The sequence below is a fragment of the Aethina tumida genome, chromosome 5, assembly GCF_024364675.1.
Source record: "Aethina tumida isolate Nest 87 chromosome 5, icAetTumi1.1, whole genome shotgun sequence".
In the NCBI taxonomy this organism is placed as follows: Eukaryota; Metazoa; Arthropoda; class Insecta; order Coleoptera; family Nitidulidae; genus Aethina; species Aethina tumida.
Genome location: NC_065439.1, coordinates 13761392 through 13776710, shown reverse-complemented (window position 1 = coordinate 13776710; position 15319 = coordinate 13761392). Strand labels below are relative to the sequence as shown.

Here is a 15319-nt window from a genome sequence, read left to right as displayed (position 1 = left end):
TACACAAAAGTTTAAATAAAAAACCGATTAAATGGTCCATTATATATTAATTTTATAGCTTTAAAAGGTGTAAATACACTTATTTTATGCAACACTTATTTCTTACAATTGTCTATGAGACTCTTTAAATAATTTCATCCATCACAGTATTTGATTCCTGAAATCTAGACCGGTCTGTATCAGAATATCGCACTTCGCACAAATAGAGACCATGAGCTGGAGCACTTTGAATTCTTGGGTTCCAACTGTTAACTGAAGGTACTTGTAACATAGTCATTACTTCTTCTAATGGTATCTTATGTTGTGCAACTGCCACAAGTGTCCCAATTATCCTCCTCACCTAATAATATATAATTCATATATTCCAGTATTATAATAGACCCATGAATACTTACTTGTTTATATAAAAACCCTTTAGACTGTATATATACATTCAAAAACATATACTGACAATCTGGTGGTATAGTTTCAGCTGGCCAACTGAAAATAGAATAACCAACTGAATCTGCTTCCATGATTTCAAGTCTTTCCAAAACCCTCCTAGTTTCTTTTTCCTCATGTCCCAAATGTTGAGCCATAAATGTCCTGAAATCATGATGGCCTTCTATCAATGATGCTGCTTCTTTCATTAGTTCTACATCAAAATTTTCAGCACTGAAATATACAACTTTGTAATGTTTGAATATGGTGTTGATTTGTCAAAGTACCATATATAATATGCTCTATCTAATTCTTCCACAGGAATGAAAAAGTAATTAGTGGCTCCTTTTTTGTAGCCATTTACTTGACAAACAATGATTCTGTATAAATATGTCCTTAATATTGCATTGTGTCTACTGTGGAAATCTTGTGGTACTAAATAAGTCCTTAAAATTCTAATTGGCACCTCTTGTTTTTTGAAATAAGAATTCATTGCAATTGTAACAGTCTGGGGGTTGTAAATCAATCCATTGTTTCTGTATAAATCAACATGACAAGTAGTATTTAAGGCGTGTACGCCGGCATCAGTTCTAAAACAACACAGAAATTCGACATAGATTTGGTGCAGTAATTCTAATGACTTACAGAACCAAAAATGCACCCTAACATTTTAATACCTGCTAGATAAATACACAACTGGCTCATTGTTGGGGTTCAACATCTTCAGTCCCATTTCTAATTGCCCTTGCACCGTCGTAGGGTCATCAATCCGGGGAAATACTCCCTTTACTTGCCTTTGAGCCCCACTAGAATATTTTTAAATTAGAACGCGGGTTACAGGAATACACACAACTTACCGGAAAGTTTTACCGATGTATGAAAAATTCATTAAATATCGATTCATGTTTGTGTAATAAAATATTTGTAAAATAAATCATAAACTTGTACAAAATTTAAGTTGTGGAGCGGAACAATTATGGTTATTCTTCGTCCTCTTGCAATTCAAATAAATACATCTGAAATGGAATTTTGAGTGTGTTTTAATAATAATCTGTTAATTTTTACATCAAATTGTAAACAAAATATCTATTAAAAATTATTGCAATCAAGTACAATAGTTTGTTCCTGTCGCAATTTTAATAACTTTCATTTGATCAATTGAAAATTATATCCAAAAGCAATTGAAAGATTTGAGGTTAAGTGCAAATTACTTCAAACAGAAAATATAAACACGTGTTTTATTCAGTTTAATTTAACCTTTCGACAAAATGAGTTCAAGCGATTCAGAATTAAGTGATAGTGATATTGAGGTAATTCACGGTAAATTTATACATAGCATAACAACAATTAATTGTCTAATTTTCAGTTGCAAGAAGCCTTTGCAGCGGGTAAACTAAAACCCGGTTTGAATGTAGTAGAAAGTGCCCCTAAAAAATTTGTAAATAACACAGTAAGTACAAATATTATATTATTTATATATATTATAACAATTATTTCATAGGCTGGGTTAAATCAAAAACTTGAAGAAATAACACTAAAATTACCATGGATAGAGCGACTAGACTTCATGAACAGTCAGGCGCCTTTAGCACCAGAAATGGCAGCGGAAATGTTGGCACATGAACAAAAGCGTGAAAACGAATTAAAAAATAACAAAAAATTGCCACAGTTTGCACCCAGTGAAGATCCAGTCTTAAATGATTTTAAAAGGGAGCTGATGTTCCATAGACAAGCTCAGGCAACAGTTCAAGAGGCGATACCCAAGATTAAAGCAATGGGTATCCCGACGAAACGACCAGACGATTATTTTGCGGAAATGGCAAAGACTGATGCTCACATGCAAAAGATTAGGGAGCATTTGATGCAGAAACAACAACAGCAACAGAGAAGTGAGAGGGTTAAACAACTGAGACAACAGAGGAAAGAAGGGAAAATGATACAAATCCAGACTAAACTGCAGAGACAGCAGGAGAAGAAGGAGATGATGGATCATGTGAAGAAAGTCCGGAAAGGTGTTTCCAAGAATTTAGATTTCTTGGATGGTAAACAGAGTAAGGCAATATCAAGGAAATCTTTAGAGAAGAGGAAATTGAAAGATAAAAAGTTTGGGTTTGGTGGCAAAAAAAGAGGCATGAAAGCAAACACAAAGGAGAGTGCAGAAGATATAAGTGAATATCGAAGGCCATCGAAACCAGGAAAAGGTGGTAAAGGAGGCAAAGGTGGCAAAGGTAAACCTGGAAATAAACGACCAGGAAAAAATAGAAGGGTTCAGAATAAGGCTAGAGGTAGAAAATAATGTGATGTGTTTGTTAAATAATAAAGATTTTTTTAATATATCTTGTTTTTAAATGGTGCTGGTAAATTGAAAAAAAAAAACTCACTTCAAGCAGATAAAATATATTTAACTAGTTAAATACTTTTTAAATACAATACAATATGTTCAAATAGGGGAAAGGTTTTAAAGTTATTTTTTAAAAAACTTCATTAAAACGTTCAATTCGAAAATATGAACAAACAATTTTCGTAACAAATTCATTAATTTTTTTTACTGATTATTCATCACTATGTACACAATTATCACCGAAACTTTTTTGTATATTTAAGATGATAAAATCTATTATTGTGACTTGCTGACAAATACACAATATAATCCCAAGTGCGCATTAAATTTTCCCTTAATCATAATGTCAAATAAATTATAAAAGTTTTGTTGCAAATATTAATATTCTGCAAAGAAAGGGATAATTTAGAATGTTCGCACAAGACAAGTTAATTTAAGCGGTCTAAAGTCAAATGTTTTACAATTTTTAATAAAATAATTTTACTTAATACAAATACTAATGACGAATTTACGTCAATAGTTGAGATCTATTTAAAATAAAGGAACAGATGCCAAGAGATTCTGCTATACGCTAATAAAAACCGTACCGATTGTAAACAACACAAACTGTTTCGCTTCAATAAATTAAAAAACGTCCAAAAACCCAAAAACTGACAAACGATGAACTTCCATTATAAAACCTTCGTTAAATCCTTCAATCCGCTCGACCCACAATTCTTGAATCCAATATGCGGCCCTCTCAATTGCGCAGGGTTCAACCTGCGGCATTGGCTCAAGACAAAATCTCGAAAAATTGTTACAAGCTCCCATTGGAGCACCAAAATCACCGGCTTTCATCGTGAATCTCTCTTCAACGTGGTGGCAATAATCCTAATGAAATAAAATAATTAATATGTGCATAAATCAACAATTTATCAAACTATACCACTGCCTGAGGATAACAATCGGTACAACGGCGCCTCCAACTCATTGTTCTCTATAAAAGTGACGGTGCTGGACAAGTTACAGTACTGTGAATCATCCGCCATGGTGTAGTTCTCGATTGTTTGCATAGCTACATCGTCCACGGCTTGTTCCTCGATTAAAGTAGGAGCCGGAGGCATCACAACCGGCGAAAGAGGCGGTGTTTCTTGACTAGCTGGCTTGACTTTTTGATTGTTTTCCACGGTCATTTTTTCCGGATGTTTCTTCGCCTTGTGCTGAAGTAGCTTCGCCTGCAACAACACAAATGTGTAAGAGGTAATTTAAAATGCGAGTGGTTTATTTACCTTGCTAGCGTATTGACGGTGGCACCAGTCGCAGTTTTGAGGCTGGGTGGTGATGCTGCCGACAGTTTGCGAGTAAGTTGGATCTGGTATGTTTGTGGTGACTTGAAGCTGATTGCTGCCGTTCTTGCGGTTGGACATGGGAAGAGCGGAACCCGGATGGTTTTTCAAAATATGCGCCTTCCTTTTAGAACTGCTCCTGTACACCTTATCGCAGTACTGACAATAGTAAATACGTGTCGTTTGCAAAATAGGCAGGTTCAATTCCGGTACCGATTCCGGAGGTATTTCCGGATGGCGTTTGGCCAAGTGATTGACCAACATGCCGCGTCGCTTGAAACCCACCAAGCAGGTGTTGCATTTGTATATAAACCTATGGAAATCGGTGGGCTCCTTGGCCTTTTTGGAGGGCGTGTCTGGCTTCGGAGTCGGCACAGGTACGTCATTCTCTCTCTCGTCTGCGTGCATCCTCTTGCAGTGCTGCGTCAGCTTGTCCTTGCGCTTGAACTGCTTGCCGCAGCCGGCGCACAGGAACTCCCTGTGATCTGAGTGCTTCAGCATGTGGATTTTCAGCTTGTCGTGATTGTGAAAGCGGGCGGGACACTCCTTGCAAACGAACTTCTTATCCGTGTGGAAGGCACGGATATGCTTGCGTATCACACAGTACTGCTTGAAGGTTTTCTTGCAGTGAGGACAGGTGTACACGTTGTTCTCGCAATGAATTGGAACGTGCAACTTCAACTTAAGGACGTGATCGAAGTTTTCCTTACAGATGGGGCACTCGAACTGCTTGCGACCCTTGTAGTGGGTACGCACGTGGCAAGCCAGGGCTGAGTTGTTCAAGAAACGTTTCAGACAAATGTCGCACTTCATCGGTTTATTCTCATCCGAACCGTGGACCATCATGTGCTTCTGTACTCGTTCCTTGTTGGAAAAGGCTTTGTAACAAATAGGACACTTACAGGTTTCCGCCTTGATAATGGTGTTTGGGAGGGCATGTTGCATCACATGGTTCACCAGTTGTCTTTGGGTGGGAAATTTGCGTTGACAGGCAGGGCAAACGTGGTTTATGATTTGTTCATCCGACGAGTCCGTGTCGTGTTTTAACTGGTGGATTCTAAGTACTGCCTCCGATTTGAAACTCACCTGACAAATGTCGCAATCGAAATTCCTGAAATACAAACAATTTTATACAAATTGCCATTTTTTGTGATGGAGAAAAGTACTCACGTCACAATTGAAAAGGACTCCTCGACAGATTTGGAACCGTTAATACTGTGTGCGTCACTCAGATGCTTCTTGAGTCCCGAATAGTTGTACTGCGAGAAAATACTGTTGCAAATATTACACTCGACGATCGAATTAGTTGGTTTCTTAAGCTTAGATTTCTTGCGTAAGAACTTCAACGCTCTTTTCGGACTTCGAGGTTTGTGATTCTCGTCTTTGGTGCGTTCCTCGTGAGTGTTCAAGTGTTTTTGGAACGCATCTGACGTTGTGAACTTCTCGGAGCACTCATAGCAGGGCCACACCTCTTCCTTAGGTTCAAGCACTGGAAGCTTGTATTGTTGGGCATAGGACGTACTGTAACCCACTTTTAACTCTTGCTTTGGCAGAATTGATTTGGTGGTCGTGAAGTACAAGGCACCACCTTCTTCATTAACCACTAAGTTTTGCTCCTCGTAATCCCGGGCTTTTCTCACGAAGCACATCCAATTTGACGTGTCTACAAATTGTTTCCAATTAATTTTAGTTGTTATTATATAATTGTAGTTAATTACTTTCATCAGATATATCAATTCCCACAATTCCTGATTCAGTTTGGATGTAGTACTGCAAAAAATTATCTTCGTTGTTGAAATTAATCGGCTTGACGAATAAACCTTCCAAAGGACCAAACTGCGTTCTTTTGGGTATGTGTTTCTTGGCGAAAACTGCTGGATAATCTGCAAATATGTATGCTAACAATAACACAATATTTAAAGGCAGGTTTTTAAAGTACTTGCCATTACTATTGCTGTTAATAACCAAAAATGGTTCAGGCAAAGATGCGCGGGCTCTAGAAAGAATTGGTTTGTCGGCGATGCTGTAGACACAAGACACTGCAAAGGGAATATTAATAAAAGTTGTACTGGAATGAAGTCATAATCTTACACAAACTGTCGTCAACATCGATCTCGGATTTGATTTGTGAATTGTCCGTTTTCCTCGCATTTTTAGCCATATCATTATACGCCAAAGTATTTATGTAATTATTAACAGTAGCATCTACTTGACTGACGCTCATAATCTCGTCATTTAAGTCGGCAGCGGCGTCGTGCAAATGCAAAGGATCCGCGTCCAAAGCGTCTAATAATTGTGGATCCTCGAGACAACGTTCAACCAGTAGTTCTTGAGTGCTAACACTATAAGAAATACCAGTTTCTTGATCAGTTATCAACAGCTCTACCTCCTGTTCCGTTTCTGGAGCCAGTTGCAGATTGTCGACTCCATTGACGTTCACGATGCCCCCTGAATTGTCACCTACATTCATAATTAGCAACACTATTACATAATTATGTGCTTATGGTACTTACCAACAAGTTCCAGATACTGATTACCCACATCCTGCATATCACCCTGACAGAGCACGGCGGGCATACCGGCCATATCGGACGCGGCGCCTTGGAGGCTACACAGTGGCCCCTGGGCGACGACCGGTGCGTCAGCGTTTTGCGGCTGCGATGGCTGAGTGACGAATACGATCGGATTGAAATCGGTCAGCCCGTCTTGGCCATATACTGGGCTGTAACGTGCTACCGAACTCATATTGGGATCCAATGGGCTGACGTGTGGGTCGAAATCTCCAAATACTTCGCCATGAGTTTCCGGAACTGCGCCGGCGACGGCGCCGTTTTCGGGCTGCTGTTCCATTTTGATCTGGTGCAAGTTCACGGTTATTGGGGGTTTCTTGGTGAAATCATAATTGTCAAACTACAATAGAATGTAACATTTAAAGCACACAATGCATACAAGTAGCTGCTGACCATAGGTCAACATATAACAATTTAATGATTTAAAAGTGGCAAGCTTTTATAACAATTAAAAAACGCTTAAAAAGAAAGTGAGAATACCTAATGGGATATTAATTCTTAAATTAAATGAATCAAATTTTTCAATTAAATCACAACACATCAATAAATGCGTCTAGTTTATCTACATAAAGTGGTTCTAAGACAGATTATTTACTATTAGACAAATCAAGCAACAAAACACATATCAGCTTACGGCAATATAAACATATCCAGAGTTGTTATTTCCAAGATCAGCTGGAACGTTGGACCATTCAGCTGACTTCACCAAATTAAGTTCTTGAACCCCATCATCAAGGGGACCCTGTACAATGGTGTCCATGTCAGGATGAATAGAAATATTAGCGCAGCGAACAGATGCACAAAATTAAACGCCTATATCTAACGGCATCGATAAAATAACGCATTTCGCACCGTATTCACTTTGATTTTAATGATTAAAGTAAATCATAACATTTATTGTGTTGGAAGAGTCCATTTTGGATCAAAGGTGAACCACTTCGGATATGGGGTCCGAATATTTGTGCAACTGTCCCTAAAAATTGCTGGAAATAAACATGACATTAATTTTATTGTATTTTAATTGCAAATGATGCATTTATTCTAATATAAGGCAGATTTAATAGAATTTTCGTTAAGCAAAATAAACCTTTCCTACCTTAATTTGACAACCATCTTCTAATGGCCGAACTCAGTGTCGCCAATTTTTGAAAATAGTGTTCACTTTTATTTAAAATAATTTAAAAACAAAACTGTAGAATACAAGAAAAAGCATACTCTTTACAAAAAATGGATAAGTAAGTTAATACATTATAATATAGAAATATTTTGCAATGTTATTGTAATATTATTTTATAAGTTGGTGATTCTGACAAGGTGGCAATTCAAAAGAAATTGCCATGGCAACAAAATCGAGCAGTTTTAGCTTAGCTGAATAACTTTCAAAAGAAATGGATGAGGACAACGGAATAAATCCAATTCGGGACTTTTCTAATGTCTGTAAACATGGCTTGTACCGTTTTGTTCTATAATATCTCATTTTTTATGTTTTAGATACCGAAATACGAAAACGTAGTTTTGGAAGCAAAAAGGTAAACATTTAATAGTTTAAATATGATTTTATGTTTTTATTTACCTTGAAATTGTCCCGTGAAGTAATCGAATTTAAAATTTATTTTAGAATTCTTCTGAATGCTGAACACTCATATTCAGCTACATCACTTGCGAATCGTAAAAAACCAAATAAAATACGCAGACTCACCGAAATAGATTTAGATGTCCCTAATCCAAAAAATAAAAAAAAATTAAAACCGAAATATGAAATTCCCAAGTTTGACTCAATTCCATTTAAACTTATGCAAAAGCCAAAGAAAAAATCTGATAAAACATTAATGAAACAATACTTTTGCAAATGGAAAAACATCGTCTGGTCGAAAAAACGGGTGGCCGCATCAGAGGAGTGTCGAAGATACAGCAAAGTGAAATTGGATAAGTTTATTGAAAAAATAAAAAGCAAAAATGAAATACTGGAACCTAAACCAAAACAATGCAACAAAGAGAATAGTAAAACAATAAGAAAGGAAGTATATACGGAACAGTATACGCATAGATTTAAAGCTCAAAACACAATAATTCAAAAGCAGAAGGAAAAACTAGAAGAACAATCCAAAGTAATTAAAGATCTTGAGCTGGGCATCCTTAAAAAAGACTTGCACGAATCAATGATAAACACAAAAGTAAATATACATGAATTATTCAGCAGTGGCAAGATAAACGTTCACAAATCTGCTCCTCTATTACTACCAACTACAGAACGGGAAAAGATGATGGTAAACAGCTTGAGGGCGCCGAAAATACAACAAGAAATGAATGAAAGAGCTTTAAAGCGACAACAAAGACATCAAGAAACGAAACTAAGAAAAGAAAAAATCGCTGAGGAAAGAGAGAAGATGTTGCACGACATGGCGTTAACGAAAAAAATGCAGGATGAGGAGGAAAGAATGAAAATTTTGGAGGACATGAAGGAGAAAAGACGAAGGGAATTGGAAATGGACAGAATAAGGAAGTTGAATAAAGCAAAACTGATGGTAAAATGGCAACTGGCAGAAAACTTTCATACAAATAAGGTAATAAAAAGAGTTTTCAACAAGTTTAAAGAAGAATATATGGTAAGTAAGGAGAAGATGGCTCGAGCTGTGGATTTCCATAAGAAAAAGATTGAGAGGAAAGTATTTTTTGTATGGTGCAATTTTGTAGAAGATAAGTACAAGTACAAATATTCTATGGCGGATACACTTTATCATTATAAACTTCTGAAAATGTGTTTTAACTGTTGGCACCAGGTAAAGGTATTAACATTTTAAAATATCACTTTATAATTGCGATTTTAGGAATGTGTTGCGACGAAGCACAAGTTGCAAACTGCAGAAGACTGGAACAGTTTTCAAGTGCAGCTCAGAAATTTATTAGCGTGGGCAAAATATACTTGTGCGCAAAATAGAATTATGGAAGAAAAAATGAAACATGCGGACGTCCACTACAAAAAGTAAAGATTTAATAGTTTATCAATTGATTTTTTAAAATAATATATTCTAGGAAATTACTATTTCAATATTATTATCAGTGGAGGTCTTTACCAGCTGTTGTGCTATTAGAGAAAGCAAAGGAAATGAAGAAAGAAAAGTGGCGTGCCAAAGTTTTAGAAATAATTCCTGATTATGAACCTCCAAATAAATTTTGAAATTGTTTTTCCTCCTCATGTTTTTGGTTATTTACACAACAACAAAATAAAAACAAACAGTATTTTAAGGTCATTTTTTATTTAATTACATATTAACATCTGTATTAATAAAATTCTCAGATTCATCCATATTTAATGAAAAATTTTCCAAACCAGCGGATAACTGTAATGCGACTTTTTCTCGCCTGTTTCGTTCCTTTTTTTCCTTTTTAAACTGTTTTTTTCTTAACTGATTCAATTGTCTATTGCCTTCCAATTGCATTTCTGGATCTGGTTTCTTTACTCCTTCTTCTTGCTTTTTCTTATCCTTCTTACTGGAGGCTATACTAATATTATCACTCAACTAAAAATGAAATCAAAACAGTTATGCAATTCAAAATTATTATATAATGCATTTACTAAATTATCCTGATGTGTGTCTTCTTCCATTTCTTCAATAGCATTAACAGATCCCATACTGTCAAGTACAAAAGATTTATCGGCAGTGCCAAAATCTTTCTCAATTGTGTTTAAAACCTCCATTTCCATTGATTCAAAATTGGCCAAGTCAAATTCTTTAGCCACTTCTGACACAATAGCAGAACTAATGTGTGCTTCATTCTCATTCTGTTCTGGAGGTAAAGTATAATATTTAATTTTTCCATTGTTCCAGTCTTCTAACAATCCCCTTGCTGCAGCCAAAGTATCTGGAACTCCTCCTTTTTTAAATTTACCCGTTCTGGTCGCCTTTAACCCATAAAACTCCTACAAAAAAATAATAGTATTTCAAGTTATATTTATTTTTATACAAAATTACTTCAGGTGTGCTGTATTCAGGTATATCATACATTTCCATCATCTGTTGTTTGCTGACACGTTGCAAAATTGCATTTGCAGGCGTTATGGGATCGTCTAATTGTCCTATACGAACGGCATTTCGTAACGACGCACTACTGTCCGACCCCGCCGCAAAAACTATACCAGGTGAATCCAGCAATTTGATTTTAGAATCCAGTTGCACCTCTTGCATTGCTCTAAAAACTTGATTTTGAAGATTTTGAACATTATAACATAAACAAACTTACTTCGTCACTCCTGGAGTTGCACCTACATTACAGGCCCTTGACCTTTTTAGACTGTTGATTAGGGAACTTTTACCCACATTAGGCAAACCAACAACACCCACTCTGATGGATGTTTTAATTCCCTTATTTCTACAATAATTACCCAGCAATGACAGTATCAGTTCACTGCCAGCACTTGCAGATCCTTGCAATGCCTTGCTGTTATTGCTCATCTTTTTCTGTCCTAGTCTTTTAGACTGATTCTGTGTGGAAGCCTTGAAGGCCAAAGCTGGTGTGGTAGTTCTTAAATATTTCAACCACTTATCTAGCACTTCACGTGGCACTAAATCAGCCTTGTTTAAAATTATCACTAATCTTTTGTTTCCTTTCATGTCCCTTACTGCCTGTTCCACTTGATTACATCTGGTCCCTAAAGGATCTCTGGCATCCACAACCTCTAGGACCACATCTGCAGCTTCTACTACCTTTTTGAATTCCTTGTAATAAGCTTTGACTGAGTTTTCCTTGTTGATGTCTAGAGTTTTGTCAGAAATTACGGGAGCAAAGGCATCATGCAGTTTACCTCTTGTCTCAGCACTGTTGACCTATTACAAACAGTTATAAAGTCATATTTTGCACAAGGAAAATAATTTCATACCAGTCCCTCCAACCCAGCACTTAACTGTGCCTTCTTTTGCTCCTCTTTGGCCTTCTGCTTTTCCAACCTTGCATTTTCTTTAGTTTTTTGTCGTTCCTCTTCCTTTTGTTTCTTTAAAACTTCAACTTCCTTAAGTACCTCATCTTTAAATGGACATATGTTGGGTACTTGTGTTAGCTTTTGTTTTCCACTTTTGATTGGACTGTTTTTGGTGTCACGTAGTTTTTTATTATTCTGGCGGATTTTCTTTTCAATCTTGTACCTTTGATGAGCATTTTGCCTCTTGGATTTTTTGTCTTAAAATGATATTTATCAGTAATGATCGGTTATAAAATAAAATTACTTACTTGAATGTTTCACCATATTGTTATCTGTATTTTTGATTTCAAAAGAATAAATCAAAATGTGAAAGACTGAAAATGTGTGGTTATTTTACGTTAACCTCTAAAAAGGTTTTGTGCAGTGTTGCCATCACGGAACATCGCAGAACTTAGCAGAACACCACAGAACACCTGAGAACATTTTGTTGCCAACTGCTTATTGTTTGGGTCTATCGAACACAACACCCAAACATAACCTACCAATTGATTTTTTGTAAACAAAAAAATCTAAAGCGCATAGAAGTATCAAAAATATGAACACTATACTCAAACATTTGCAGGGGCTATATGAACAAGAACTGTATTCGAACATAATTCGTGTGGTACGTTCGCACTATCAATACTAATATCAATTTTTGTTTAAATTCCCATTGCTTTTTAGTGTGATGTATCATTATCAATAGCAGAACAAAAACCGGAATCTCTAACTCTACCAGTTAAACACCAACTAGTAATCTACTATGCAGACTCTCTGTACTATACGCAACAATACCAGCAAGCAAAACACATGTATAAACAAGGGCTGGAAATTAAACAAAACATAAAAACGATCAAGAAAAATGCCAACAACAAACTGCAAGAGAACCACATAGAAATGACAAGCGATGTGGATATTAGGTACAAAATACACCTGTGTTGTCTGGCACTGAAGCAAAACATGGGAGCCATTGAGATCTTACAGGAGATCCCAGTCAAATCTAGGACACCCAAAATCAACATGGCCTTAGGCAATTTATATAAGGATTCAGGGATGGAGTGGTCTGCTGTTGCCTATTACAAGGATGTGCTCAAGGAATGTCCCATTGCTTTGGAGGCTGCAGACAATTTATTAAAGCTTGGCATTAAAGTAAGTTATATTATAACAGGTAACACTTAAGTTACTTTGAAGATATCAGACAATTTATTAAAACTAGCAATTAATATTTTTAGGGTGTAGAAGTAAACTCTTTAATGATGGAAGTATCGTCAGAAATACCGTGGATTATAACATGGCTGAAAGCACAAGCTCAATTGCATTCTAGGGATTTTTCCAATGCTATAGCTACATATAAAAGTATGGACCAATATGGCTTCATGAAAGATAATGCTACACTGTCAGTGAACATGGGCTACTGTTACCATTACTTGTGTGATGACAACAAAGCTATAAACATGCTGCAAAGGGTAAAACAACAAGTGCACACATATGCTTGTTATTAAGATAATTGTTTCAGGCATATCGCTTAGACCCTAATTTACTGTTTGGCAAAGACTTGTATGCTTCATTACTGGCAAATTCAGGCAGCAAGGAGCATTTAAAAATATTGGAGTCATTAACGCCTACAATGGATACATCCCTATTTACATATGAACATTGGATGATCCTTGGCAACTATGTATATGCGAATAAAAAGTACGAGAACGCCGCGTATTTTGCTCAACAAGCTTACCTGCACAACAAAAAGAATGTGGAGCCGCTTTTGCTTAAGGCGAACGTATATTTTGATTTAAAAAAGTATCAGGAGGTGGTCGCAATTTGTACTGAAGCAATAAACATATGCCCATTTAGATATCACATTTACAAATGCCTTGTGGACAGTTTGTTGCAACTGAATAGACTGAGGGAAGCCGAATCGATTGCTCAGAACGCGCTCAAGCAACTGAACAACAGTCCCCAAGCCTTATGTGTAAGTTTATCCCTTTCGTTTTGTGCAGTTTTGTTAATTTGTCTGTTTCAGCTTCTGGTGACTGTTTGGCTGAAAGGACAACTGGCATCGAGTAAAATCGTCAAAAAATATTTGGAAAAGGCCGTAACGAAAGACAAGAACGGCTCAACAAACGCTCTGACCACCTTAGTCGAATTCCTACAGCAAGAATCGCAGTACGAACAAGCGACGCAACTGCTTCTGAAACACATAGAACACCAACCAACCTCACGTCACCACCAATTGCTGGGCGACTGTTACGTGAACCTGCAAAAGGACAACGAGGCTTTCGACCACTACATGATCGCTTTGAGGCTCGATCCCAACAATCAGCGTGCGACCGAAGGGCTCAACAACATCGGCAGGACGATGGCGCAGAGCAAACAGGAGAGCTACTATTCCTGCGGGGACATTTCGTACGGTTCGCAGGTCAGCACGTGTTCGGATCATGAGGCCGATCCCGAGAGCGACACGGATCCGTGGCCGGCAGAAGATGCGCTAGTGAATTTTGATTAGATAGATTAATTTGTATATTGTAATTTTTTAAATAAATTTTTTTTGAAACTATTTTTATTTCAACTACTTTTCGACGTCTCCATCCTCCCTCATAAGAAGCATCAAATTACACAATTTTTTGCTAACATAACAATTCAACATTTTTGGTAAAGTCATGATATTTGAGTTTTTTATCAATAAAATAACTTCACGCCTCTATTTTTCAGTTAAATGTTTATAAAATTTCAAAAATTCTAATCTCTTTAGATCTTTGAATTTCATAAATATTGTAATAACTTTGTTAATACTTTTTATATTTTTTCTGGGATGCAAAAGTATGAACATTTTAAAAACAAAATCACTAGAATGTTTTTGTACAATTTATAAAAAGTATGAAACTTAACGAAATCAAAATTTTGTCTGGAATATTTGTGTGTTGTTAAAATTATTGAATAAATGCATTAAAAGCGAAGTTTGACAACTGTTTTTTATGTCAACCAACTTAGCTAAACAACGTAAAAACATTTGAACGTTAAACAAAAATTCGTAGTTACCGCCAATTGTAATTAGGAAAGTCACATCTGACAGCAGCCAAACATAACCTACCAATTACGTAAATCCGCGTAAAATGGCTGGAGCATTGAAAAGAACAACAGGCTTAACTGGTCTGGCGGTGGCCAAGAACCCCCATCACACCCTGGGCGTGTTGTACAGCAAAATATTGCGTACACTGCAAAAAATGCCGCAGGACGCCGCTTACAGGAAATACACGGAGGAAATAGTGCACGAACGGGCGAAGATTCTGCAAAACAACAAAGATGTGCCTACGGTTGAGAAGTTGATAAACTGCGGCCAGATCGAAGAAGTGATAGTTCAGGCCGAGAACGAACTGATTTTGGCCCGTAAAATGGTCAATTGGAAGCCGTGGGAGCCCCTAATCAAAGAAGCCCCAGCGACCCAGTGGACCTGGCCTCCGGCCCAACCAAAATAATTTAATATATCGATTTGTAAATAATTTAATGAGATAGAAATTAGAAATAAACGTTGATTTACTGAATGTGCGTGTGTTAATTCAGGTTGAATTGTTCCAATATGAATTTTTTACGTCAATAAAAACAAACATTTTGACAGAACGGCGCCATCTGGCGGCGACTTTTGAAGCTCCAGAACGGAAAGCGGATGCGGGTCCGAGAGTATCGAACAGGGTTTCGTAGCTACATTTCC

General features: G+C 36.8%; 7 protein-coding genes across 8 annotated transcripts in view; 3 read left to right on the top strand and 4 right to left on the bottom strand.

The window, feature by feature from the left end:
• Positions 1–15319, bottom strand: part of LOC109602553 (xanthine dehydrogenase-like) — an 85322-nt gene that overhangs the window by 8091 nt on the left and 61912 nt on the right. Inside the window, exon 11 of one of the 2 annotated variants that reach the window (XM_049968097.1) lies at positions 14153–14163. The exons of the other annotated variant lie outside the window; for it this stretch is intronic. The gene's annotated coding sequence lies outside the window, so the exon portion shown is untranslated. Of the gene's footprint in view, positions 1–14152; positions 14164–15319 lie in introns of those variants that run through there. 2 annotated transcript variants of the gene reach the window in all.
• LOC109602545 (tRNA pseudouridine synthase-like 1) lies at positions 92–1407 on the bottom strand. The gene is made up of 5 exons (XM_049968110.1): positions 1278–1407; positions 1098–1226; positions 708–1010; positions 396–654; positions 92–340 (listed from the first exon to the last, which is right to left on the bottom strand). The coding sequence occupies exons 1-5, from the start codon at positions 1322–1324 to the stop codon at positions 125–127; spliced, it is 954 nt and encodes a 317-aa protein (XP_049824067.1). The 5' UTR covers positions 1325–1407; the 3' UTR covers positions 92–124.
• Positions 1573–9902, top strand: LOC109602540 (uncharacterized). The gene is made up of 8 exons (XM_049967940.1): positions 1573–1730; positions 1787–1870; positions 1922–2713; positions 6613–6951; positions 8148–8185; positions 8275–9436; positions 9485–9639; positions 9690–9902. Exons 1-8 carry the CDS (start codon positions 1689–1691, stop codon positions 9832–9834), a joined length of 2757 nt encoding a protein of 918 aa, XP_049823897.1. The 5' UTR covers positions 1573–1688; the 3' UTR covers positions 9835–9902.
• LOC109602564 (PR domain zinc finger protein 10) lies at positions 2802–7821 on the bottom strand. The gene is made up of 10 exons (XM_020018970.2): positions 7753–7821; positions 7291–7639; positions 6600–6996; positions 6178–6546; positions 6030–6125; positions 5805–5969; positions 5257–5749; positions 4030–5197; positions 3687–3975; positions 2802–3631 (listed from the first exon to the last, which is right to left on the bottom strand). Exons 2-10 carry the CDS (start codon positions 7414–7416, stop codon positions 3612–3614), a joined length of 3123 nt encoding a protein of 1040 aa, XP_019874529.2. The 5' UTR covers positions 7417–7639; positions 7753–7821; the 3' UTR covers positions 2802–3611.
• Positions 9895–12023, bottom strand: LOC109602566 (guanine nucleotide-binding protein-like 3 homolog). The gene is made up of 6 exons (XM_020018971.2): positions 11883–12023; positions 11536–11831; positions 10899–11482; positions 10631–10847; positions 10234–10578; positions 9895–10177 (listed from the first exon to the last, which is right to left on the bottom strand). Exons 1-6 carry the CDS (start codon positions 11896–11898, stop codon positions 9920–9922), a joined length of 1716 nt encoding a protein of 571 aa, XP_019874530.1. The 5' UTR covers positions 11899–12023; the 3' UTR covers positions 9895–9919.
• LOC109602567 (anaphase-promoting complex subunit 7) lies at positions 12044–14167 on the top strand. The gene is made up of 5 exons (XM_020018972.2): positions 12044–12238; positions 12298–12762; positions 12846–13079; positions 13130–13582; positions 13634–14167. The coding sequence occupies exons 1-5, from the start codon at positions 12170–12172 to the stop codon at positions 14114–14116; spliced, it is 1704 nt and encodes a 567-aa protein (XP_019874531.2). The 5' UTR covers positions 12044–12169; the 3' UTR covers positions 14117–14167.
• On the top strand, positions 14615–15152 carry LOC109602544 (NADH dehydrogenase [ubiquinone] 1 alpha subcomplex subunit 5). Its single transcript, XM_020018946.2, has one exon. It carries the CDS (start codon positions 14724–14726, stop codon positions 15084–15086), a length of 363 nt encoding a protein of 120 aa, XP_019874505.1. The 5' UTR covers positions 14615–14723; the 3' UTR covers positions 15087–15152.

Coding starts and splice junctions, on each gene's coding strand:
- LOC109602544 (XM_020018946.2), top strand. CDS start 14,724: ATGGCTGGAGCATTGAAAAGAACAACAGGCTTAACTGGTCTGGCGGTG.
- LOC109602567 (XM_020018972.2), top strand. CDS start 12,170: ATGAACACTATACTCAAACATTTGCAGGGGCTATATGAACAAGAACTG. Junction 12,239..12,297: donor ATTCGAACATAATTCGTGTG/GTACGTTCGCAC, acceptor ATTGCTTTTTAG/TGTGATGTATCATTATCAAT. Junction 13,583..13,633: donor ACAGTCCCCAAGCCTTATGT/GTAAGTTTATCC, acceptor TGTCTGTTTCAG/CTTCTGGTGACTGTTTGGCT.
- LOC109602564 (XM_020018970.2), bottom strand. CDS start 7,416: ATGGACACCATTGTACAGGGTCCCCTTGATGATGGGGTTCAAGAACTT. Junction 6,126..6,177: donor CGATGTTGACGACAGTTTGT/GTAAGATTATGA, acceptor TTCCCTTTGCAG/TGTCTTGTGTCTACAGCATC. Junction 5,198..5,256: donor GAGTCCTTTTCAATTGTGAC/GTGAGTACTTTT, acceptor TTTGTATTTCAG/GAATTTCGATTGCGACATTT.
- LOC109602545 (XM_049968110.1), bottom strand. CDS start 1,324: ATGAATCGATATTTAATGAATTTTTCATACATCGGTAAAACTTTCCG. Junction 655..707: donor GATAGAGCATATTATATATG/GTACTTTGACAA, acceptor TGTATATTTCAG/TGCTGAAAATTTTGATGTAG. Junction 341..395: donor AAGGGTTTTTATATAAACAA/GTAAGTATTCAT, acceptor ATATATTATTAG/GTGAGGAGGATAATTGGGAC.
- LOC109602540 (XM_049967940.1), top strand. CDS start 1,689: ATGAGTTCAAGCGATTCAGAATTAAGTGATAGTGATATTGAG. Junction 2,714..6,612: donor ATAAGGCTAGAGGTAGAAAA/TAATGTGATGTG, acceptor AACAAGTTCCAG/ATACTGATTACCCACATCCT. Junction 8,186..8,274: donor GTAGTTTTGGAAGCAAAAAG/GTAAACATTTAA, acceptor AATTTATTTTAG/AATTCTTCTGAATGCTGAAC.
- LOC109602566 (XM_020018971.2), bottom strand. Junction 10,848..10,898: donor GCAACTCCAGGAGTGACGAA/GTAAGTTTGTTT, acceptor TCAAGTTTTTAG/AGCAATGCAAGAGGTGCAAC. Junction 10,178..10,233: donor ACACACATCAGGATAATTTA/GTAAATGCATTA, acceptor TTTCATTTTTAG/TTGAGTGATAATATTAGTAT.